We start from the raw sequence: 25,635 nt of genomic DNA, 5'->3' as shown, positions 1-25,635 counted from the left end.
TACTACTACAAGATTTATGTGGTTTATGTAGTAACACATCAGGATTTATCCCCATTCACTATATTCTGGACAGCTGGATGTCTTGAGAAAAGAAAACTTGAATAACATGTGAATATCTTTTCTGTCAACAACAGAAAAACAATTTAACGTGTTCACTAAAGGCAAGAAAAAACTAACAAGAATTGCTGATTTTAGTTTGATTACACACTCATTCAGCCTTGGTATCTTAAAACAAGGCAGGTTTAATGGAGAATTTCTATGATTGTATTATTCACAATGACATTCATAAACTTTCTGCACTCATTGGTAAACAGGAATATATGTTTAAACACAAAAAGTCCGTACCAACTTCATATTCAACTTGGACGTAACAAATACGTTACGTGTTTTCAGGCTTATGATGGCAAACAACCTGGAAGCACTTTGTGTTCAGTTTTGGTTCATTTAGGTCATTCAATTTGACAGAATTTATTAGACCCAGATGGGAAATTAAATGAGCAGCTAGATCACTTCAAGGTAGATGGCTTCAAGTTCAGAAACTTGAAGTACCTGCATTGACTTCGGTTAACAGACCAGAGTCACTTCTTTATTTGTCCTGGACAAAGGTTCAAACACACCTGCCGATGGGACGCCTGGTTTATCACAACCCTTCATGTTGGTACGAAGCTAAGGACCACCACAAAACTCTGGTTTCAAACCGCTGCAGTCTGTTAGTATCTGGATGGAATTACTCCATCCAGATACTGGATGGAGTAATTCATCCAGTATCTGGATGAATTACTCCAGATACTGGATTAATTCCATCCAGCCCAAATGAGTTGGGCTGAATGGAAAGACGGGGGGATTATATGATCAGTATAATCACCCCGTTCACAGTACATTCATTCACAGTATATGCATACAAATTAAAACCTACTTGTTTTACAAGATGTATCAAATGACATCTTGCTTTGCAGGTTCTTTAAACCTATTATTGGTCACTGCATTCACTTAATTTCCCCTCAAGATCTTCAGTTTGCTAATCAAATGGCAGCTACTCATGTACCTGCCACTGAGTGCCAGTTTCTTGGTAGTCACAAACTTTCAAACCTCACAATTCAGGTTTTGTATTTTTTTTTTTTCTGAAAATTGTATCCCTGTTTCCGATCATCATGGCTCCATTTTGGTCCATTGATTTTTAAATAAAATAAAATATGAGTTCTGATCAAATTGGAGGAACTGAGTCACCTCCTCCTGGTGAAAATGATCTGAGTCATATTTGATGAGCTCATTGAAGGAATTACTTTAAATTACTTTAAATTATTAGTTATTCAAGTGATGCTAAACATCCTCCCGCAGAAAAAAAAAACAGGCACAGGGTAGGGATGAAATTTTGAAAGCAAACATTAATTTAAAAAAAAAGGCACAAAGCATTTGTAGCAAAAAAATTAGTTTTCCAAACTTTGGAAGAACTGAAAAGCCATAAAAATAATTCAACAGAGGAAATATTAGTTTAACAAAAGTGGATTGTGCCAAACTAATATGGCGCTCGTGTTCTGGCGTTCCTGTATTTTTCTTTACAATGTCGTCAGAAATAAAAACATATATCTCTATCGGTAATTTACCTCAGCAGGACTTTTACTGTCACATATATGCATGCTGGTACTGCATATATGTGACTGATTTTCGCAGACACACACCTTCATAAGAGCAAAAATAAATAAAATTCTGTAAGTTACAACTACATTTTACGCATGGCAGCCATGTTGGATTGTGAGCTGTACATTTCTGACACACACTAAGCAAATTTCCAAGTCAAAATTCTGATTTGAAACATTTTTACTTTGGACTCAAAAATGAATTGACTTATGTCACCAAAAAGAAGTCGCTGTTGATTTCTGCACTACCAATATTTACAAGTTTTACCTAAGACAGTTAATCCTTCGTTGTTTTTTTGCCTCACAATTTGATAATTATTACTTCTAGCTTAATAATTAAGCTAGAAGTTAGAAGTTAGTCCTTTTCCTGCTATGTAGCTAAGCTAGTGCTAGCTGTGTTTTCCACAGAACTGTTTGCATAATCAATACAGAAAGGCAAATATTTACTAGCTATGCATGACTTTGTCAGTAAAGTTTTGTATGACATGGAAAGCTATATTTGTCTTTTATTTTAAACATTCTTTGTTGATGCAGAATGAATCTAAAAATCATTGAGCTTAACCAAGTATTTTAGTAATCAAGGTTGTTCGTTACTCTAAAAAAAAAAAGTTGCTCTTTTCTAGTTTTAATGTGAGTCTCACGTCAATTTAAATGTTTTTTTGTTTGTTTTGTTTTTTTGGTTTGAAAAAAACAAAACAAAAAAAGAAAAGTATGTCGGGTCCCAGGGGAAATTCACACAACCTGATACCTGTTCACATTGACCATCTGAAGAAACTGGGTCGGAAAAGTACCCTTTTTAGCAGTTTGACGAGTTCACTATTAGCAGCTACCACTGAATAATTGAACCATTAAACGTCTGGTTCTGGTTTTGTCTGTGATGTATTTGGACCAGGGAGGCAGCTGTCTTGTATGTGAGTGTTTTAACATTTCACTGCTGCATAAAACTGCAGAAATGCTGGGCTCTTATAACAAAAAACATATGTGTTGTTTGTCGATGCAAAGTTAAAAAAAAAATATCGGCTATGTCGCAATCATCATGAAATCATTATTTTAAAAGTTATCAAACTGCATATTGCACCACGTCATTTATCACTAAAGTTTTGTTTCAAACTTCAGCTCACACACTTCACTGCCTTCAGTTGGATCATTCAGGTTGTGGTCTGTAGTGACAGCCTTATGGCTGAGTTGTATTGAATATTGAGATTTTACATTGAAAATATCCCACTTCTCAGGAATCAGGCCTCGCTTGAAGAGCACAGAAGCGAGGTAGGAGAACAACAAGATGGAGAACACGGCAGACAGCATGCAGATCGTCCTGATCGGCGAGCGCTGGATGTAGATGCCGTTTTCCAGAGTGTATCCTGGGAACTTGATGATGGCTGGTATGCCGAGCACTGGCTCCCCGCAGAGCAGCCGCAGGAGGATCCCGACGGCGCAGCCCAGAATGGCCCCGTAACCATTGGAGACGCTGAAGAAGAGCACGCAGATGAGCTGAGGTAGCATGAGGGTGTAGGTGAGGTCAGAGCGAAGCAGCCAGATCATCAGGACGCTGTTGTCCAGGAAGGTGAGCGACGTGCCAGCCAGGCCCACGACTATTACAGAGCAGCGGATCACCCACTGGATCTCCTGGTCAGACGCCTGCCGAGGAGGAATACCAAAAAAATAAATCACCCCAACGGCATCAGGGGGTGAGCATTGTCATCTTCTCACCTGCGTCCTCAGGATGTTCTTATAAATATTGGAGGTGAAGATGGAGGCTGCAGAAAGTAAAGCTGAATCAGTGGATGACATCACAGCAGCTGCCACCGCCCCGATGCCAATGATGGAGATGTAGGAGGGGGTGAGGTGCTGAAGGACGAGCGGCAGGACGAGCCCTGTCTCCCCACGTTCATGAGGAGACGGGAATCCATAAGAAGTCAGGTTCCAGTCTGAGGAGAACAAATAAAGAATGAAAACATCCTTATTTGTTTGGTTTGTCTGAAAACTGATCCTAAAAAAATTATGGAACCACAGTGGACAATCCAGGTTTCAATATCTCAGACCGTTTACATACCTCTTCAATCCTTTTCCTTTTTAAAATGAGCAAAAAGAAATATTGAAGTTTTTTATGATATTGTAATTTTTAGCTGCTTAGTTTCGTTTGGATGTGACTTCAACATAAAAAGATAGCATCGTGAAATGAAAAGAAAAACGGTCTCCTATAAAAAATCTAGATCTTGCCAACAAATTAATTTTTTTTTTATAAAATGGGAAATATTTGGTTCAACACAAAATAATTTATCTATTATTTGCTGTGATTTTTGCTACAAAGGGGATCTACCCCTTTGTAGCAAAAATCACAGCAAATAATATTTTACATATTTTCCAGGCACATAATTTCATAGCACAATCAAGTAACTATGATAACTATGTTACCTTCAGTTATTATAAAAATGATATGCATACATAGCAATTTGACTTTAGAATTTGACTTCCTGATTTAATGCCTTGAAATTGGGCCTCTGTCTCTTTAAGAAGCTCCTTCTCTTTCAAAAACTTCAGGAAGTCATCCCTTTAGCAACATTTTTACCAGGGTTGCTTTGAGCAGTAGCTCCTATAATGAGCTACTGCTCAAAGCAGTTCCCCCAGGTGTTTGCTAATTGCTGCTGGCTAGTGTGAAGGAGCTGTTCTGAGAGGCGGAAGCAGCTCTGAGGAGGAGCTTCATCCTCGAAGGCTGGGCTAGGTTCACCCAGGTGTTTTGTACAGCTGGATGGTTGCCATGGAAACTAAAGAATTTCTCAAAGATGCATGAAAGAATCAAAGCAACACTCCAGATCTGTTTCTGAGGGAATAACATTATAACATGATGTAAAAGCTAAAAAGGTGGATTTTACATAACCTTGCCTCTTTGATTAAAAAAGGAACACAAACATCCAATGAATTTTACTCAAAGGAGACATGGGCTGTTTATTGAACTTGGCTAAAGAAATCTGAAGAGATTAACTTACAATTCTGTTCTTGTTTCTGAGAAAAGACTACAAATTTTCTTGGCCAAGAAAATACAAATCAATCATCCACAAACAAAAACATTCAAAACTCTTGGCATCATTTACACACCCATTTTTATTTCAGTGAGAAGTGGGAAAACTTTTGTCTCTTAAGAAAAAAAATAGTTTTTTGAGTTGGTAATATGTTCGTTTTATTTTAACTTTTTAAAAAATGGATAAAAAGAAATGTGAATCATCTATCACATCTGAAACCCCAATGAAAACCTTGTGGAAACAGGCTTTAAAAGGCTTTCACAGTAACTGCTTTGGTATCTCTACAAAGTGTTATTTCCACTGAATTATGTTCATCTATGAGTTGTCCCTTCACTTAAATCTTACTACTTAACACCAAGCACTCTGTATCTTTCTATTTTAAGGAACAAGAATAAAGATTTTGTCCTACATAATACATGACATTATGTTGTCATGATACTTCATGACAACATAATGTGGTGAATTAGTTTATTATTCCACAGTGGTTCCTACTTGTTGACGCAGCAGCTGCTCCCAGGAGAATAGGCGGTATTCCCAGGGTGGGAACGATGAACGCAGCAGCAAAGCAGGTGATCTTGGCTGTAGACGAGGACGATGCAGAAAGCGTCCTTTGGTGAAAATTCTGCAGACCCAGGTTCCCCAAACCCTGAGAAACAGAGAGGGGCAGGAAAAATAAGAGCTGTGGGAAGCTGGCGGGAGATGTACTGCGAAACAGCAGGATGTAGGATTGGGCTGAAGAATGTTTCCCTCAAGGTGGAGTCGGGCCGTCTGGAGTATTCCCCAACCCCAGACTGGTGTGTTGCGAGACGAACTTCTCAGATATCGTCTATGAAAAACTTTTAGATCGCAAAGAAGATCATCTTCAGCCAAGGGCGTAAATCTCATCTCATTATTGGGAGGGACCATAAACAGGGATATTTTTTAAGAGCAATTTTGGGGGTCAGCAAAGTTAAGATAAAATGTGGTTTAAATTGTTTGTTTTCAAGCTGCACCATCAAAAATGACTAGTAAGTAGCAATGAATAACAAAAGTGTTTTTCTCAGTAAACAACCTGTTGAGACCTATAGAAGTCAAAAATAAGATTCAAATGTTGCTTATGAGTTTGGTTCAGTGTCACAGATCTAATCTCTGCTACACTTTTACAAAAACTTAAGGCTCTAAATAAAAAGTTTTATTAAGTTACCACTTAATAAAATTCCTCATAAATATTGATTTATTGCAGTGGTTCTACAAATCATGTGTTATTTAAATTATTACTTAAGTTGCTTTAAACATTTATTTATTTTTGGGGAGGGGCCTGGGGTTTCCATTGTTAAAACCTATAAATATGTAGAAATTGAATATTTGGGAAGTATCATAACTTCTCTGGTGCTGAACTTAAGGTTCAGCACCAGTTTTCTAGAAAAATATTCAGATTTTATTTTGTGGCTTTAAAGGCTTTACGTTGAAGATGGTAAGGTAAAGGCATACTTTATTTTTATTTACTGTCAGCTGCAGTAGCCCGTCTGCTCTCGTTTCCCATACTGAGCTGTCGGCTAGTGGTAACGCTCAACCGCTCCAGTTTCAAACTCTTCTTATTAAAGTAAGAGTTAGAGAGCTAAATATAATTGAAATATTCGCTACCTTCAACAGAAAAGGAGAAAACTGCTACATTGCTATGAAAGCAATGTAGCAGTTTAGCTAGATTTGATTTCCAAGACATAAGGTGGCAGTTTACCATGATTCAATCTAAGTAATAAAATAACGAACTGTGGACTGATTTTTATTGTTAATGTGTTTCTTTCTATTGAGCAGTGGAAAGTAAATAAAATGTGTTGGTAACACTTTATTTGAAGGGGGTTGAATAAGACTGTCATGACACTGTCATAAACATGACATAACACCTGTCATAAACATCAATAAGTCTTCATGAATAGTTATGACTGTTGTCATAAAGCGTCATTCAGTAAATAATGACACTTTTAATACAAAGTTGACATTATTCAAAATGTCTTCGTTATGACAGCTTGACATCATTCTAGACAAAATGTCTTCGTTATGACAACTTGTCATTAACCAAGAAATCATGATCTAACATAAATTTGTCATAATAGTAGTCATAATGATTTAATTATTACACTAGCAAAAGCTTTAACAAAACAATGATTAATATCTCCACTCCCTGAAATAAAGCAAAACAAGTAGGACAAGCAATAAAGATTTCACTAAGCTTTATTACACGGTCAAATGATTTAATAACAGACTCATTAACAATTTCTTTTACATCAACTAAAGTGGAACAAGTAGCACCAGTTATGAATATGTCATTAAATGTTATTACAGTGTCATTAATATTAACTGTTACCTCAAGTAAAGTGAAACAAGTTACAACAGTTATTAAGTCATTAAGTGTCATTACAGTGTCATTAATATTAACTTTTACCTCAAGTAAATTGAAACTAGTAGCAACAATTATAAAGATGTAATTTAGTATTACAGTGTCAAATGCAATGCTAACAGAGTTATTGATATTAAGTCTTACCTCAAAGACTTATAACTACCATCATAACTGTAGAACAAACCCTTTGTACATTGGAATAAAACAAAAGATAACTTGTTCTAAGATAACAGAGGGTTTAACGTCTGGTTATGAATTACTCTGAAATGCTGATTGAAAAACTAAAACAGAATTACTTATTCTTTAACTTAACAAAGTAGGTTCTTTCAACAGTAACATTTTTTGCTTTGATTATGTCAGCCATCTCCTTCGTAATAGTCTTCCTTGCTCTGAAAACAGGAGATCTTCTTCTTGTCTTCATTTCCTGGAAGCAGCTCTTTGAAGGTGTCCAGAAATGCTCAGAAATTACAGCTGTTCTTGCAATAGTTAGTCATGGCGAAAGCTTTTTCATGAATTCAAACTTGGTGAATCTCTTCTGGACATTCTCATAGTCGGTGATGACTCAATTCATTGTGGTCACTTAAAAAAAAGAACAAAAACAAAAAACAATGTCATCATATTCCAGCATTTATTTAAATACCATTTCAAAAATGTCCCTTGCTGCACACTGTCAGAATGGTAGACTGGCAGACAAATGCCTAGTTAACATGACTGGTTGTTATAAAGTGCAATACAATTATTTCTTATTACAAGTGGAATAATAACTGGAGCTGAACAAAATTATTCTGATCAAATATTTGTCTGGCAGAAGTTCAGACAGACTGCCACTGTTATTGGAATGCATCATTTAACATATAGTTTTAGGCACATGAATGCATCTTTTTACTTAATGAGCATTATTTCTAACCAGATACTCTAACTTAGGGTTGTTTGCAAGAAGCTTATTAGGGCTGTTGTAAACGAATATTTTAGTAATCGAGTAATCTATCGATTATTCTTACGATTAATCGAGTAATCGGATAAAAAAAATCTAAAATGAAATATTGGTAAATCTGGCATAATACCGGTGTTACTATCAAATATCAATATCAGTCCAATTTTTCATATTTGAGCATCCCTAACAGTTGCTTTTTTGTAGTTTAGAAAACTAACCTGTAACAATAATAGCTCACTTTCTAAGTTAACCAGAAGAAAAGTTATAGAAAAATCTGAAATTATATTGAATTTAATAATAAAGAGGCAGGCTCACAAATATGCTTATAAAAAATGTCTACAATCCAGCTTTTAGTTTATGTATTCATCTTCAGTGAGTTTAATAGATTAATTAAACTCACCTTGCCACCTAACCTGTCACGCTTTGGGTTTGAAAATACGGGAAATGCCGCCTGGAGTGGGAGGAGAGGGCGAATGAACGAACATGGGGTGGAGGGGAGGAAATAGACCAGCGGACTGACGAACCGTTAGACCGGGGGACGAACACGGGGGGAAGCAATACGGGATATTTACGACACCTTCACTGGTCACACTCAGAAACTCATCTACCAGCCATGTACGATGCGCTCCGCCACCCGTTTCTTCAGACCGGGATATGAAATTTATTGTGCGGTTCGTCGGTAAAGCTACATTTACACGGTAAGCATCAGCTACTCAGCCGCCCGCCCTGTTCAGTCTATCCGCTCACCTCAGCGCTCTTCCCGCCGTTCGCTTTCAACCAGCAGCCCCGGAGGAGAAATGCTGCCGTACTCCAGGCATTCCCCAGTCATTTTAAGGATGCTTATTGGTTCCCCAAAAACGATAAAAAGTCTGGCATTATCATCAATCAATAAAATCCCCACGGGCCAATCTTGAAGATTGGACTTTATGCCGCTGAGACTTAGCTTTTGTCAACAACTCAGAGGCGGAAGTGAGAGCTCCGCGCAACGCAAATGAAGTCCCGGCCGAAACACGGTGCGCTAACTAATAAAACATAAATTAACGAAGCTTCGAGGCAGGTAAATTTTCCTCGAGGAATTTTAGTAATCGAGGTACTCGAATCATTCGAGGAATCGTTTCAGCCCTAAAGCTTATTAATAAATAAATAGATTTAACATCAGTTTTAGTTGTCTAAAACGTAACTTAACTCAGCTGGTGAATGTTGATTCCTGCTCCCTATTGCCCACTTACCTGGCTGTCCCACCCCACTTCACATGGTGAAAATATTAACACAAAAACGACTTACCTAATTTTCTTGGGGAATATTTCATCTGCTTCTTTCTCTTTGGTCAAATAGGAACTTCTTTCTCTGGTGGCTGGTCCTTATTATCATCCTCCACACTCGTAGCATGTCTTCATTAGCCAACTTTGTCCTCCCCACCATGTGTCCTTAGGCTAGCCTGGGTCTTCATGTGGCTAAACTTGCCAAAGCAAAGAACACAAGCACTGTGTCACATCAGCCAAGTCGCTAAATAATGCACATGAAGGATAACTTTGACTATATATTAGGGGTTGCACCAATTAGTCGACTAGTCGACTTGTCGATTCTTTTCTCTGCACTGACTTTTTTCTGGGCCAGTCTGACTAAACAGATTTTTCCCAGAAAATGAAAGAAGGTGGACTAGGTGAGTTCGTCAGAAAGCTCAAATTGTATAAAAATGTAAATAATTTAATAATTACAAACTGTAAATTACATCACAGGCTACCGCAATAGGGGCGTTGCGCGACGCGGTGGTTAACGCGGCGCCCCGCATACAGAGACTTTAGCCCACGGTAATCAGGAGTCCGACTCCCGTCCTCCATTCGCTGGGCCCCGGCCTCTCTCCGCTCTCTCTGCCCCCTTACAGTCAGATCGTTGTCAAATAAACTAGTGCCGAAAAAATGCTTAAAAAAATAAATAAATAAAAAAGACTACCGGAGTAATGTGTTACAACGCGTCATGATGTCAGGCTTTTTTATCCATCCAACTGATCAGCGTCACCCTGCGTATTGAAGCTTTTAACCTGGCAGCTTTATGCTCTTATAAAGATATCTGGAAACTAAGTCCAAGTTCCATCCTGAGGATCTGACAGAGGGGATCTCGGCCGCCGTCTGCATGACGGTTCAGAGAGCCGCTGCTGAGTCAGCAGAGCCTCCTGCTGCGCATCGGGCGGAGGAGCAGCAGGAGGCTTCGTTAAATTCAACTGTAACCAAACGGGATCCGTTCATAATAAGTTTGGTTCGTGATGTTCCAAAAGCACCAGTGGTCAGTGTGATAATTTGACTCCTATACGAGTAACTATCCAGAGATCATCAGCATCAGCCGGTGTTTGGAAAAAAAAAAAAAAAAAAAGTCATACCCGACTTTGTACAACGAACTTTTCTCCCTGCTCACGAACAATGATCTGTTTATTGCTCTTTTAATTCTGCATAATAGACTTAGTAAAAGCGGGAGAAGGGGAGTGTGTGTGTGTGTGTGTGGGGGGGGGGGGGGTACATACTTGCCGTGAAAATAGCTGATAAAGCCTCCAAGTAGTTGTGAAGGGTTTTTGCGCTTACGTCACTATGACGTCACCGCGACTAGTCGACATCGACTCGACTATTATCATGATGTAGTCGACCTTAAAAAATATGTAGTCGTTCAACCCCTACTATATATATTAGCTTTTAATTTGCTAGATTAAAATTGGAGGGGGAAAAACTATTTGCCTGTCTTTAAAATATATTTAAATTAAGGGCTAACGTTACAGTAATTGTGTTTAATAACTTTAGCTAACATTAACTTACAGCAAGGTAGGATTGGCTTGAATTGCTTATAGCTAACATTACAGAGAGAGAGTTATTAATGTTATCAATGTTATTTTCTCAAAGAACATGTAAAATTAATAAGAGACATACCTTATATGTATTAGGTATCAAACTTCGGCTTCTTTTTAAACAGGAGGTCTGGCCGTTATAACTTGTGGTTAGGTTTGCGCCACAATATGGAAGATTTCTTCTTCACCAACACACTGCACGCCTGTTCGTGCACTGCTGCCTCTCACTGGTGGAGATGGTGTATTGCACTACTTAGCCCTTGTGTTTAGAAACCGACCCCACACACGTAAAACTTTTATCATTTGCCACAGTTCTCTACGTTTGCCTCAGTCCTCGCACGCACAAGGGTTAAAAGAGCCTTAAATAATGTTTCAAATGCTAAGTTCATAAGTGCTTTGTAGACATCTTGCTGTAAAACTTTAGGATTGATTAAATTAAGAAAATTAAGACTAAACAACATGGCAGAGCTTACTACATAAAGCAAATTTTTAAAGTTTAATCGTTTTATAACAAATTTATGTCAGATCATGATTTCTTGGTTAATGACAAGTTGTCATAACGAAGACATTTTGTTTAGATTAATGACAAGTTGTCATAATGAAGACATTTCGAATAATGTCAACTTATTCGAAATGTCTTCATTCAGAAAAAGTGTCATTATTTACCGAATGACGCTTTATGACAACAGTCATAACTATTCATGAAGACTTATTGATGTTTATGACAGGTGTTATGTCATGTTTATGACAGTGTCATGACAGTCTTATTCAACCCCCTTCAAATAAAGTGTTACCAACGTGTTACATATCTTTTGCTTTAAGTATTTACTTACTGGAGGGTTCTTTTGTTAGTGATGCAGAGCCACAGCAATAACTAGTGGATCTCTCCAGCGGCTCCAGGGGCGCTGCCAGAAATCTTGGGCCCCTTGACAAAAAATTTGATTGGGCCCCCTGCGCAGCTGCTGTTACAATTTTTTGAGTCTATAATCTGCAAAGCTCTGTGCTATGCTAACTGCAGCACGGCACAAATCGAGGAGGAGGAAGGATGAGAAGCACCACATGACAGCACTAAACTCTCCTGCCTCTGACTGGTTGTTTCTAGCACTGGGAGAAAGAAGAGGAAATAGATTTTTCACAGATTACCTCTCATTAATGTCACAACATAATGACAGTTTTTAAAAAATATGTGAAAAAATATTTATATAAAAGCTTTAATTTCACTCAGGAGAGAACAGGTCAGGAGGGACGTGTTTTCAAGCTTCTGCTCACTCACTCATCTGTTAAGTGCTAAAAGGTACAGGGAACAAGTTATGTTGGTAATTTTTTTCCTTAATTCATTAAATGCTAGTGAATATGCTACAGTAGTCCGTAGCTGAGCTAATTATGCTAAATCTCACACAATCTGCCCACCTCTCTTGGAGAAAAACTGGGTTATAAATTAACACTCTTGCCTTTTTCTCTCTCTCCCTCTCTCTATTTTGTTTTTGAAAACCTGATTTTATAACTTTTCTTAGCAACATAGTAACAGCCACAGTTCCCGCTGTATTCAGCTGCAGCTTCTACTGACTGTAGCTGCATACATCACTGCTCCAAGCAGGAACGAACCATTTAACACAGATAGGGGGTTCAGGGCAAAAATGGATGTGTGTTTTTTGGTCTGGGAGAGGTACCATTAAATTTTTACTGCTAAAAACAATCTTGTATTTGACAGGACCCCGATTTTTTTTTATTTTATGTCTATGAACAAAATATAAATAATTAAATTGTGGAGGGTAGTGCTGGTCAGGGCCCCTAGAATTGTCATCACTTTTCACCCCTTTTCATGCCTGGACAGAGGAATTCACATTTTTACAAATGAAACATGGAACCTGGTCGTACCAGAAGTAGAAAGTTATCAATCCACCTCCAGGCTCGGCCTGCCTCCAGGGAACCCACCCAGGGAGATTGGAAGGTTTGGTTGAAGGCCGTCTTGGTGATGTCTGAGACAGCCGGACTCATCAGGGCGAAGGGAACGCACAGCCACTAGAACCACAACACGTTCATTATAAACCCTCCTTTCAGAATAAGATCATTGCTGTTTGTAGACCATAGGGCTAAAATGTCTAGAAATTATACTGTTTCAGTCAGAATTTCTTTATGAATATTGGAAATTTGGGAGTTTAAAGGATTTACTTGAACTGCTCTTTTTCAAAGAATGGTTACACAAATTCACTAATTTTGAAAAGCAAGAACTGGGTGCTGAAGGACAGTTTTATTCTGGATTTTCTCTAAGATCGGCTTGATATGGGTTCAGGTACCGTATTTTTCGAACTATAAGCCGCTACTTTTTTCCCACGCTTTGAACCATGCAACTTGTAGCCCGGCACAGCTTTTCTGTGGATTTTTCTTCAACTGCCAGGGGGCTCTTTAGCAGGAAGTGAATTATTGGAAGTCGAAATTAGAAATCAAAGAAGAAAGTGCTGATGTTCATTTAGAACAAGCACATGCTACCAGCTACCAGCTACCAGCTTGCTTTGCCCATTGCTTTGGGCAAAGCAATGGGCAAAGCTTCCCAGCCCATTGCTTTGCCCAAAGGTTCATTGCTCAGTGGTTCATTAATTTCTCACTAGTGACATCTGCTGTTGAAACTGTGGCAGGTGTCACTCAAATAGACATACTTAAAAAAATTAGTAAATGCAATATTGTCACAAAGTTTTTGTCAAACTATGTTTAGTAACAGGAGAGTCAATTAAATCCTATTTAACTAATCTTTTTTAGTTATTAAAATTATTTTTAGCCAATCCTGTTGACTGACAGTGGCTGTTTTCTTTTGTCATCGACTGATTTGACAATAGACAAATGTTGTTTTAATGTATTCGGAGTGCAGTACTTGTTGGGGCAGAGTTTGAGTTTTGATTTGCCTCCTGAAAAACTAAAATTCTTCAAAAATTCTTTTTCTTGGATTTATTGGCTTTCTGATCCCTTATATTTTTACTCATCAGGCCAGAATTTTTCTCTTCCAACAGCTGTCTGTTTCTGCTGTGCAAGTCTGATATATATTTGCAGAATAAAGAAATAGTGGAAATTTCAAAAACTGAGAATTTTGGAGGTGAAGGGGTTAATTATTTTTATTTAAAAATCTTTTGAGCGATCATCTCAAAAAAGAAATTAGTAAATGCAATATTGTCACAAAGTTTTTGTCAAACTCATGTTTACTAACATGAGTTTAAACTCATGCCAGATTTTTTTTTCTTGCTGGCTCCGTTTCAATCAAGTTTATTTGTGTGTAGAAGCAACAATGCAGTTTCAAAGTCATAAAATACACAATAATCAACAATTGAGAAAGGCGGTAACAAACATTACATTTTGATGAATGCCATCATCAAAATCGTTAATACACATGACCTTTGTTGGTCAAGGTTCCTTTTATTTCGGCCACTGCTGAAAACAAATACTCTTCTGATGCGCGATCAAATACAAAAACCCATGAAGCGGCACGGATCATTGTGCTTTTATTTTGAAAAGCGACACGCAAAATAAAGCAGACATGTGACCCATGCAACGTGAGGCATCGTTTTTTGTCAGTCACGTGGTTTTCAGCAAGACGAAGACGTGTCAGACGAAGCGGAGCTTCATCTGACACGCCCCCTTTTTACTCGGTACACGCTTCGAAGCCTGGCTTCAGATGGCCCCTAGCAGTAGTCACGACGGAGAAATGTTTTCAAACTCATATCCCTCATCATGGAAACAACAGGAAGAAGTTCATATGATGCCGCTTTTAAGTTGAAGACTATCGATCTGGCAGTACAGATCGATAGCCGCTGCACGTAAACTCGACGTGAACGAATCCATGGTTTGGCGTTGGAGACGCAGGGCTGCGTCCTTAATAGCAGATTTATTAAGGACGCAGGCAGCGTCCTTGTGAAAAACCGAGTGGCGGCGATATCAGCCTGCCACTCGGTGCAGCTTATGTGCTTTTCCAGTTTTTTATTTTATTTATTTATTTATTTATTTTTTTGTTTGTTTTACTTTGTGGGTGCGGCTTATAAGTTGAATATTTTACAGCTCTTGAAGGAAGCATATTATACAGCTTTAAGGTCTCAGAATAGCCAAATCTATTATTCCAAAGCCAACTTGGTTGTAAGTTTGAGACCACATGCGTTTAAGCTTTAAGCACCTGTCCCAAAATCTTCAGTCTCAGTTCAGAGGAAACACGTTAAAATGTTTGAACATAAGTCAAGAATTAAAAAGGCTTCTTCACTACATTGGTACGTCTTTATCAATCGACATGCATCAGTTGACGGGAGAACGTGTTGAACTGTGCTGAGACAAGAAAAATTACTGGACTGCATAGAGCAGGTCTGAAAGCTCTTGGCCATCAGCCAGATTCTACCGGCTGGTAGCTGACTGAAAATAAAAAGGACGATTCTTTCAGTAATGTCATTTATGCTTGGCATGAAGAAACGGCTGAAACAGAATGCCAGAGGGAAGCATTTTAATCAGCATCAAATTCATAGCTGCAAACATGGACACATATTACTTCAAAAGACATCTACAGTTTAAATTAGAAAAGAATAAGTGGGAAAAAAACGCACCAAGCTGATGAAAATGAGTATGAGCTGGATGATGTCTGTGTAAACCACAGAGTAGAGGCCACCCAGCAGTGTGTAGATGATGGCAACGGCAGCAGATATCCAGATGCTCACAGTGTAGGACAAATCCAGGATTACACTCATGGTCACTCCTGACCAAATGCACAACAGGCAAACAGTAAGCATTTACATCATACAATGGACTGGGTTCCTATTACCAGAAAGCACTTTAGCAAAAGTTATCATTATTAAAAAAGTTATTTAGTTAGCAAGCCAGATATCCAGCTCCAAACTAAATATGCAATTAGCGACATTGGTAAGACATTTAGTTTACTAACTATATTGCTAGCTTGCTAATTAAATATTAGTTTAAAACTGGGATTTCTATCATTGAATGAATAACATGGTCAAAATTTGACTGAAGAATGGTGCCAGGTATTTTTCCCTCTTATGGTTAAATAACCAAGAATCACTGCTGCTCTTTTTTTTTTACAACATAACTTTACAAATGGCACCCCACACTGTACACATCCTCTGTCTGTATAGAGATAAATATTCACTCAACTCAGCAAGCCAAAAGCTTGAAGTTGCTCCAACTGGGGCAATATTTATTTTCAGATTAATAGCTATATTAGTTTAATATGTAGCTACCAACTTCACGTTCTAAATCATGACACATACACACGTTTTCTAATGGCACTGCCAATACTGATGCACCATTTCCTGAGGAGTTTGAGCTCCTTTAGTGTCTGTAATAAAATCCTCTTCATGTTCCACCAGTCTGTCATGGCCAGTCATCTTGGGCATTGGGCAGCAACTCTAGGAAGTGGGATGCTGGATATCTGGACAGACTTCTGAAGAAAGCTGCCTCTGTTAGTATGAAACTGGAGTGACTGCATCTGACACTGACCCTGAGTACAAACTGTCTGTTAGTAACAATGAGACTGGAAAAGTCTTCTGTTCCATTAGGTATAGAGTTGTACAATACCAGATAGGTGAGAGATTGATCAGTGGCTAGAGTTTTACAGTGTGTATTTTGATCACTTGATCATGTGCATGTGTGACTTTTATGGATGTCACTGGATAGAGTATGAATAAAGTACTATCTTATCTTATAATGTTTTTTGGATGCTGACATCCAAAAAACAGAAAAAGGTAAAGAAAGTAGAAGTTGCACCATAAAGAAATGCAAGTTTCAGGAAGGTGTGTTTCCTGCTGTTGTTGGACTTAGAAGAAAAAACTTAAAGCTTAAAGTTCACTACAAACATGAAATCCAGACTGTGAATAATCGATCAGTGCACTGGAATTACTAAAGTGTGTTATGGTGAACACACAGTGTTCTGTAACCACATATTGGGGTTACAGTCAATATGTGAGACTCTCTCTAGAAACAGCTAGAGGGAGTGTCACTGTTTTAAAATAGTTTCAAACACCAAATAAACCTTCATATGCATCAACACACAGAGTGGAAACCATCTTAACACGACTGCAGAAGTTAATATCTGCAGTCTTCTCCATTTCAGCTCTTCAGGGCTGAATGCAGTTAAATGCAAACGGCAGCCAATAGCGTGTCAAGTACCCAGTGCCCAGGGATCACAGCTTCCCAAGCCACATTTTCTTTTAAATATTTTAGATATGCGCTATGAAAAAATTTGTGAACAGGTGCAACCACAAATACCCAACTGCAAATAGTCCAGGGTCCATATGTTTACATATGAACCACATGGTTATAATAATAATAATAATAATAATAATAAAGAGTTCCTTCTGTTTCTGCTCTGAAACAACCTGGTTGGAATTTTTAAGTTTTCTCATGGGACATGATGATAGCTTGCTAAAATGTTTTCTGCTGCATTTATTACTGGCAAAGACCGAGTGAAATACTTGATCTTACATAATTGGGTAGTGCATGTTGTCCATAAAGCAGTTAGGGATGGATGGATGGATGGATGGATGGATGGATGGATGGATGGATGGATGGATGGATGGATGGATGGATGGATGGATGGATGGATGGATGGATGGATGGATGGATGGATGGATGGATGGATGGATGGATGGATAGATAGATAGATAGATAGATAGATAGATAGATAGATAGATAGATAGATAGATAGATAGATAGATAGATAGATAGATAGATAGATAGATAGATAGATAGATAGATAGATAGATAGATAGCTCCATATTGCAGCTGTAGTTTCCAGTTGCTTTGCAGTACTACACTCAGAGTCAATCACCATTTCTGTTTCATGGTTTCATTTTGATACCTGCAGCTCTTTTAAGTGTCAGTGTACTTATTACAACAAACATTGTTTTTCACACACACTGTGTGTATCGGTACATATCCCAAAGGATTTGCAGGGTTTTCTCCCTGGGGCTGAGAGCAGAGCTTAGCCAGTCGGTTCACTAGAAGAAGTCAGCAACTAGGTCTCATTACAGCAAGCAACCCTGTGCAGTATTTCAGAAATGTGAGGACGGCTGCTGACATGTGGCTTTCCACTCACTCATCATTACTGGGGATTGTAACTAAATACAGAGAGTAACGCATCTAAATAAAACTAGTTATTTTGGGTCTTGGAGAGTATTCAGGTTGAGGATTTTTATGGCTTGTTAGTGAAACATTATGGTGGCATGTTGTTCAGTGAGATGGGATTTATGTAGTGTGAAAGGTGAAAACAGACAGAATTGAGTCAGACAAGTGTTTGAGTTGTCAGTGCGCAGCAGCAGCAGACACACTCACCTTGAGGAGTGGTTTCCATCATGTTTGTTGCTGTTTTGTTCCAAGAGCTTTGTGATGATCTGTTCCCTCTTTGTTTAGATTCTGCTCTGAATTTACACTGAACGAAAGCACTTTTTTATAGTGAAATCAAATACATCAACTGTATTTGATGTGTTTTTCCCCTTTTTGTGGGAAAGTCAGCTTCTTGTCATGTAATTATATCAGAAGTTCACACCAGCATCATGAGCATCTTAAAATCTCATTTTCATGTGAAAAGATCCACGTTTTTTTTTACTCCTGACAGTTGTGGTTCTCCATTCTGAGTTCATTTAATATGTGAACATTAGGTTAATTTGTTCCACAACAGAAACATGAACCTTCTTCTGATATGGCTCTTATTAAAAACCAAGTTAAAAAAATACAAACTGATTCTTTCATTCTTAGTTTTATTCCAGTTCCATTTATTCAGATTATAGCAGAGGTCCCAGAATGCAAAATATAAACAAAGTTCAAGACAAAAAAATGAGGTTCATAACCATGAATTTAGTTTTTCTAAATTGGAAATATTTACAGAAATCTGAGTTAGTGTTAGTGTTGTAAAAAGTGAAACAGTGTAGTTGCTGTTCTGCCGGAGCTGACAGCATTGGGTTACTCCAATGAGGATTTTATGAACTGTTGCATGTCTAGTAATGCAAACAAAATCATACAATATCATCATATTGAGAAATATAATGTAAACTCTGATGAGCAAATGATTATGTTGTACTTTGTGGTTTGCATGGTTTATTTAAACATTATAAATATTTGTATAAATGTAATGAAGTTGATATTAATTTCAACAGTACAATATTAGTAATCACTGCTGCAGCTGCTGCTTGATGTAGAATGATGTCAGAGATGCACAATAGAAGCAGTTTGAAGTTCAGCTGCCAGGATCAACAAACCACTGTCACACACACTCCACTGATGCATATATAGAAAAACATTCTTACCTAATCCGATGAGTGTTCCTGTCACCCACATGATCTCCGATACAAGGCAGGCCAGTGACAGAGCAGCTGTGGGAACTTTCCCGTATTTGATCTGGAAGGGGTCCATCATAGTTACGTATTTACTGTTCCGCATTGGCTCAGCGAAGAAGAAGCCACCTTCGGTTGTAAATGAAAACAGTCACGCGTCATGTAGTGACACAACAAAACACATTCCTGTCCTTTTTTTAGCACTTTCAGTAGACATAGTGAGCAGTGAGACATTCCCACAAGGATGATCTCTGCTTTAAACAAGAGGTTTGGTCTAAAACTGGGATATCTATCTGTTGTTTGGGTAGATTTTGTTAACTGTCAGGGCTTTTTTTTTTTTTTTTTTTTTTTTTTACTTTTTTATGAAATTATACAAATTAATGCTTGAAGTAAGTGCACTTTATCAAAAATGTGCCATCATGTAAAAAAAAAAAAAAAAAAAAAAACTGCAGAATTTTGATTAATTTTTTACAATAACAGAGCAGAAGCAAGATCCTGAATAGACTCAGTCAGCGGTGGTGTGCCTCAAGGGTCGGTCCTTGGACCCCACCCTGTTCACATTCAGCATCATCTCATCATTCATCACAGGATTTCCTTCTATTGTTATGCACATCAAAGCCGACCTTGCCTCCAGATTAATCCACATCACTTTCCAACTAAACACTAAAAACAAAAGCTGTTCCAGTAACGCCTCAACACCTGGGTGCTGTTGGCCATCTCTGCACACAACATTCATCTTTTTTCCTCTAGATAACAATCTTGGTGTAAGATTTCAACCCTCAACTTACATTTGAAACTAACATCAAAACAACTCTGTAAATCTCTGTCTCTCATCTCAAAAACATCTCCAAACTCTGTCCATCACTCTGCTTCACTGACACTAAAAGACTTGTTACATACATAGTGCAGCCGGGACCTGATGGAGCAAAGGAAACATGATTGTATGAGCAAGTTCTGAATCCCTCCACTGATCCCTCCCCGTCTCTCTCCATCCTTATTCACTGATTCGTCTATAACAAAAGCTTGAAGCTAACAAAGCTTCAAAGCGTTGCTCACTAAGTTTCCATCACAAATGTGAGCAAAACTGTCAATATTTCAATAATGCTGAAAAACCATTTTGCATTATGGTGTTTCCATAAAAAATAGTTAAAATCACATGTGAATAAGTTTATTCACACAATAAGTCATAAAAAAAAACTTGCCAACCAACCACTTCCTGTCGTCTTCTTCTTTGTTGTTCACGATGCTTTTTTGCATCACATGATCATGAGACTGCATCCATGACTGCATCTATACACCCTTGTCCCTAATGGGGTCGGGAGGTGCCTATCTCCAGCGAACGTTCCGGACGAGAGGCGGGGTACACCCTGGACAGGTCGCTAGTCTGTCGCAGGGAAACACAGAGACAGACAAGACACACTCACACCTAGGGAGAATTTAGAGAGACCAATTAACCTCCCACAGTCCATGTTTTTGGACTGTGGGAGGAAGCTGAAGTACCCAGAGAGAACCCACTCATGGACAGGGAGAACATACAAACTCCATGCAGAGAGACCCCAGGCTGGGAATCAAACCCAGAACCTTCTTGCTGCAAGGCAACAGTGCTACCAACTGCACCACTGTGCAGTCCAAGATCATGAGACTCATGTGATCCAAATGCAGTTTTGAAAAATAAACCAATTTCAATACAACTGGAAAAAACCTTAAAACATCTTATCAAAAATCGTGTTTTTTCAAAATTGACATGTTTCTGTTAAGCTAATTCATTTTCAAAATGCCAAATTTTACAATTATGTGGTTAGAACTTAGAACAACACTCCTTATATTTAGAACACAGGTTCTTCTCTGTGCTTGAATGCTCTGTAGAGTGCATTATGTTGAATCTGAATGACTGTACAAACTTCAAAAAGAAATACAGATTTAGGTTCTGTTTACCATCATCATATTCTTCACCACTCGTTTCAGCCTCAGCATCCTCATTTTGGCAAACCATTACACTGGAAACACAAAATGTTTTAATCTTTCCGTAGGAAGTAAGTAAACTTGTGGCTCTTTTTTAAGACATAATGATTATAAAGTTCTTAAATAAACAACTAAAATATACAAAGCAATTAAACAAAAGCAGATATTAAGATGTTTTTAAGCGGCTGTTGAAGGAAGTTGCTGAGTCAGCTGATCTCAGTGAAAAAGGAAGAGAGTTTTGGCATTCCAGAAGAAAAACTTGCCTCCTTCAGGCCTCAGGTAGTCAGGACTATCAACTGGTCTTCATCACCGGACCTCAAGGCCCTAATTGGGCTGACATGTAGATTGCTGCCTGTAAAAGCAAAGCTACCAACTCAAAACCAGGATCTTGATATGGCTCAAACATAACCTGGAGCCAATGCATTAACAGCAGAATCACATGAGAAAAGGCTGCTGGCAGCAGCATTTTGCAGAGGCTGCAGCTGATCTTGTTAAGTTCTGGTCGGATGTGTGTAAAGTCAGATGAAGTAAAAGCAGGAAGTAAAAGTTCCAGTTTAGGTTGAGAGACAGTGGAGATACTTTTAGCAAGATTTCGCCACTGATAGAAACAGAATCAAACCAAAGATTTTATCTGACTTTCAAGCATTTCCAAAAGTTGATTTTTATGAAAACACCAAGAGGCCCTTATCTTCATTTGTTTCATTTTCTTTTAATTCAATTTAGGAAAACTGTCATACATGCAGCTTTTGTCTAGGCATTTTAGTAAAATATGCAGTATTGAGACTTCATCTGGAAGAAAATAAATATACAACTGTTTGCGTAACAATGGCAGGACAAATCCTTAAAAGATGACAGTATGGAACCAAGAGGGAGTAGATACAGAAAAAACAACATTGGCTCCAAAATAGGACCTGATGGAACACCAAACTGAACAGGACTGAAAGTTGTTGACAAGAAGATTTATTTATTAAAAACAGAACCTGAAACACCAGCCAAAACCCTCAGCCTGTTCAGCAGGGACAAAGGGCCAACAGCACCCAAAGCTGAAGTCAGATCTAGCATGACTGAACATCTGGAGCAAAATATCTGAGACTAGAAGAGTTGTTTCATTTGAATTTATGAAACCCTGCCTGACAATGATCCTGTCATCTGATACAGATGAAGAACAGCAGTTAATGGCTTCACCACAATTTTCTCTAAAATCAAGAATGAAGCTCTAAGACTAAGGAAAGTTTTCCACTCTAGTTTTCCTAAAGCCAGTGCATCACTGCAGTCTGAGATAATCATGCATCTAACCACTGTGAAGCTTTAGCTTAGTGTGTTTATGACAGTTGTGTTGCTGCTAATGTTAGGAAAAGCTATTTGCTTTAAGATGAAAATCTGTACTTGATAGAAATGACGCCTACATCTTTTGATGTCTCATCTCTGCTCCCACTAAATGAACAGCCTTTATTTACAGGCCTTTTTAGCCAGCAGGTATTTTAAATCAGTACCTATTTTAAATCAGTGTCTGCTGCTGCTCTTAAGACATTGATTGATCTACAACAAGTAGAGGTAGCACTCAGCATAATGAAGTGGTCTGCTCTCCTGTACAGAGAGACGTCCCAGCTGAAGCTATAAATAATTTACCATCCTCAGTGAAACTGATCATGACACACTCTGTCTGTTTCTACAGGACAACAGAGAGGAAATCTTACCTATTATGAAACACAGTGTTGCTGTTATCGGCATCACAGCCCAGGTCAGACCCATGGATGGGTTGTAGACAGCTTCAGCTGTGCCCACAATGAATCCGCCTCCAACCCATGTAGCTGAGGGACAGAAATACACACACAGCTTCACACAGAGGCAGAAAGCACCGCGGCCGCAGCTGCTGCTGCCATGTGCATATTTTCACTCACAAACTCACAAATTCAAAAGAAAACAAGTACTTATTTGTTCCAATACAAAACAGTTAGTCGAAATATTAAAAAATGTTCTTTTATGCTGTCAAAAAATAAATCAACAAGAGTTTTGATTTTGATTTTCCTTTTCATATTTAAAATAAAATAATAATCATTAAAAAAACATAAAAATCGTAGATGAGAAATGTAAAAACTGATACATTTGTCACAGGAAGAAGACAGGAACTGTTAAAAAATTTACTGTAACTATTAAAGGAGCGGTTTCTTCTGTACAAACACAAAATTTGGTCCCAAATATATTTTCAACCAGAAAACAAAAACACCATGAACTTATCAAATAAAAACCTTCTTTAATCTCATCTGAGTTCAATGTCAAAAGGACTCAGTGCTACCAGCGGCTATTGGCAGTGTTTGGCTAAATAAAGCCTGAGGCTGCTACTGACTGATAACATAGTTCATGTGTGGAGGGTTTCACAGAACACGGCACCATCAACACCAGTTTTTAACTTCATTTTAGTCAGTGATCTTAGGCTTTTGTTATTTTAAACATGAACATGTAATACTGTACCTGTTAAAATGAAAATCAATGATCAATTTCCCCCCTGTTTCTGGTTTCAATTGAGGAAATGTAAATATAAACATGGAAATATAAACATATATAGAATAAACATACTAGTTTATTCTTGTTTTGGTAGTTGGATGTTTTAATGAGAAAACATTTGTTACTCCAGTAACAAAGTAGTTACTGGAGTTTGATTTTAAAAAAAAGTATGAAAAGTTAGATAAGATCAATTTTCTTGTGGAAAAACTGATTTGTAGAAATTTAAATTTGATTTAATGTTTGTTTTTTGTTTGAGATAATTAAAGTTAAAGTCACACAGAAACTTAAAATTGTTTGGGGGTTTTTTTAACAAGTATTTCCAGACAGTTCTGTGACCATATCATAACAGTAGGGGGAGCTTCCACAATTACTTTTTTTTCCACCACTACAAAACTAGCAAATATCATTTTTATATACAAATACCACTAAGTGATATTTTATAAGCCGTCTCCCATATATGGTTACATATGGTTACATATGAAAAGGAATATCCTTCATGTGAAGGATATCCCTTTTGTTGAAGTGTGAATGTTACATGACCAAACCGACTATTTTTTTCCCTCTTGTATTTTTTATGCTTTATACCAAGTCAAACTGATCACTATAGAAAACAAGTATCTATTATTTTAAAAACATTATGTAGAAAAACTGGTTAAGCACTTCTTTTTTTCCCCTTTTGGTTTCTCATAAAATAAACTCAAACATGACCGGACTGACCTGTCCTCCACCTGCATGCAAGCCGCATAGAGCAAGTTTAACAACAAACACCTAAAAGCAGAAGGTATTCGAAGGGCAAATTTAAACCATGCGGATCTGAAATGTACATGATAAAGAGAGTTAATTGATTCTGACTCATTTTTATTTCACATTACACAGTTCTTTGAGTCTTATGCTACATTCTTACTGTAAGCTGTTTTTCTTTACAAACATCAGCTTCCTGTTCTGAAATAGTTTCACTTTTAAAAGCAGTTTCTATTTAAAAACAGCTGACACTTATATGTTTTTCATAGCTAAACTCAACTGCCTAATTGTGGTTAATCTAAATTACTAAATTATCACTAATGTATAATAGACCACACGTCTTTACCAGAATACTGTAACATGATTTTATCTATCTATCTATCTATCTATCTATCTATCTATCTATCTATCTATCTATCTATCTATCTATCTATCTATCTATCTATCTATCTATCTATCTATCTATCAATTAATTATGTAAAATCTTAAGCCGAAGCAGAGCCAGGCTCTCCCCTCGTGTCCCTCTGTTCTTAATCAGTCACTCGCCTGTCATGGTGAAGATGCCGACCGCGAGGTTGATGCCCCTGTTCCCCAGCAGAGCCATTTCGGTCTTGTCCCCCCGGCCTTTCTTTGCCTCCTTCTTGGACTTGACGGAAGCCCAGATGCCGATCCCGAGAACCAGCAGGTAGAAAAGAACCATCACGGTCACACCGGGGATGTTGAGAGCCATGATGAGGCGGCGGGTACCCTGATAAGGAAATAAGCGCCTGCCTGCTGCTGCTGAACATGCCTTTCTGCTGCTACGTGCTATACGGAGTGCCACAAGTGCCACAATCCAATGCATTAAAAAAAAAAAGTTCAGTATGTGAAAGTTTCAATAAACATGGTCAAGACAGACATTAAAATACAAAATCATAAATTAATACATTTCCATCCATCCATCCATTTTCCTTTTCCTAGTGGGGTTGGGAGGGGTGCTGGTGCCTATCCCCAGAGAGACTAAATACATGTATTTATTATAATTATTTTGAATTTTATTTAAAATTAATTAGTTCATTCACTAATTTATTTAGCTCTTCTGGCTATTAGCATTAAGCAGTACATCAGTTATTTGACTGATGTACTGCAGCCATCTGCCATATTGTCCCTGTAATCATTAATCTACATAAATGTAGCTAGTTGCTAGCAAGTCTTCACCACTGAAAAATAAATACCAGGTCTCACAGCATCACAAAACAAACACAGTTCTAAAACTTTTCCAAACTCATTTTAAGAGGAGGAGAAAATAGTGAAAAAGGTTCCTGTAATATCCAC

The 25,635-nt window shown here is 37.9% G+C and overlaps 1 protein-coding gene across 1 annotated transcript; it reads right to left on the bottom strand.

The window, feature by feature from the left end:
• Window positions 1-222: 222 nt before the first annotated feature.
• Window positions 223-25,318, bottom strand: LOC106911624 (high-affinity choline transporter 1-like). The gene is made up of 8 exons (XM_088012914.1): window positions 24,868-25,318; window positions 22,773-22,886; window positions 19,087-19,242; window positions 15,376-15,524; window positions 12,680-12,823; window positions 5,150-5,303; window positions 3,348-3,565; window positions 223-3,275 (listed from the first exon to the last, which is right to left on the bottom strand). Exons 1-8 carry the CDS (start codon window positions 25,163-25,165, stop codon window positions 2,730-2,732), a joined length of 1,779 nt encoding a protein of 592 aa, XP_087869040.1. The 5' UTR covers window positions 25,166-25,318; the 3' UTR covers window positions 223-2,729.
• Between the last annotated feature and the right edge of the window lie 317 nt (window positions 25,319-25,635).

The sequence above is a fragment of the Poecilia mexicana genome, unplaced genomic scaffold, assembly GCF_051168715.1.
Source record: "Poecilia mexicana isolate PSO_F unplaced genomic scaffold, ASM5116871v1 scaffold_15, whole genome shotgun sequence".
In the NCBI taxonomy this organism is placed as follows: Eukaryota; Metazoa; Chordata; class Actinopteri; order Cyprinodontiformes; family Poeciliidae; genus Poecilia; species Poecilia mexicana.
This window is presented reverse-complemented; position numbering and strand designations above follow the sequence as displayed.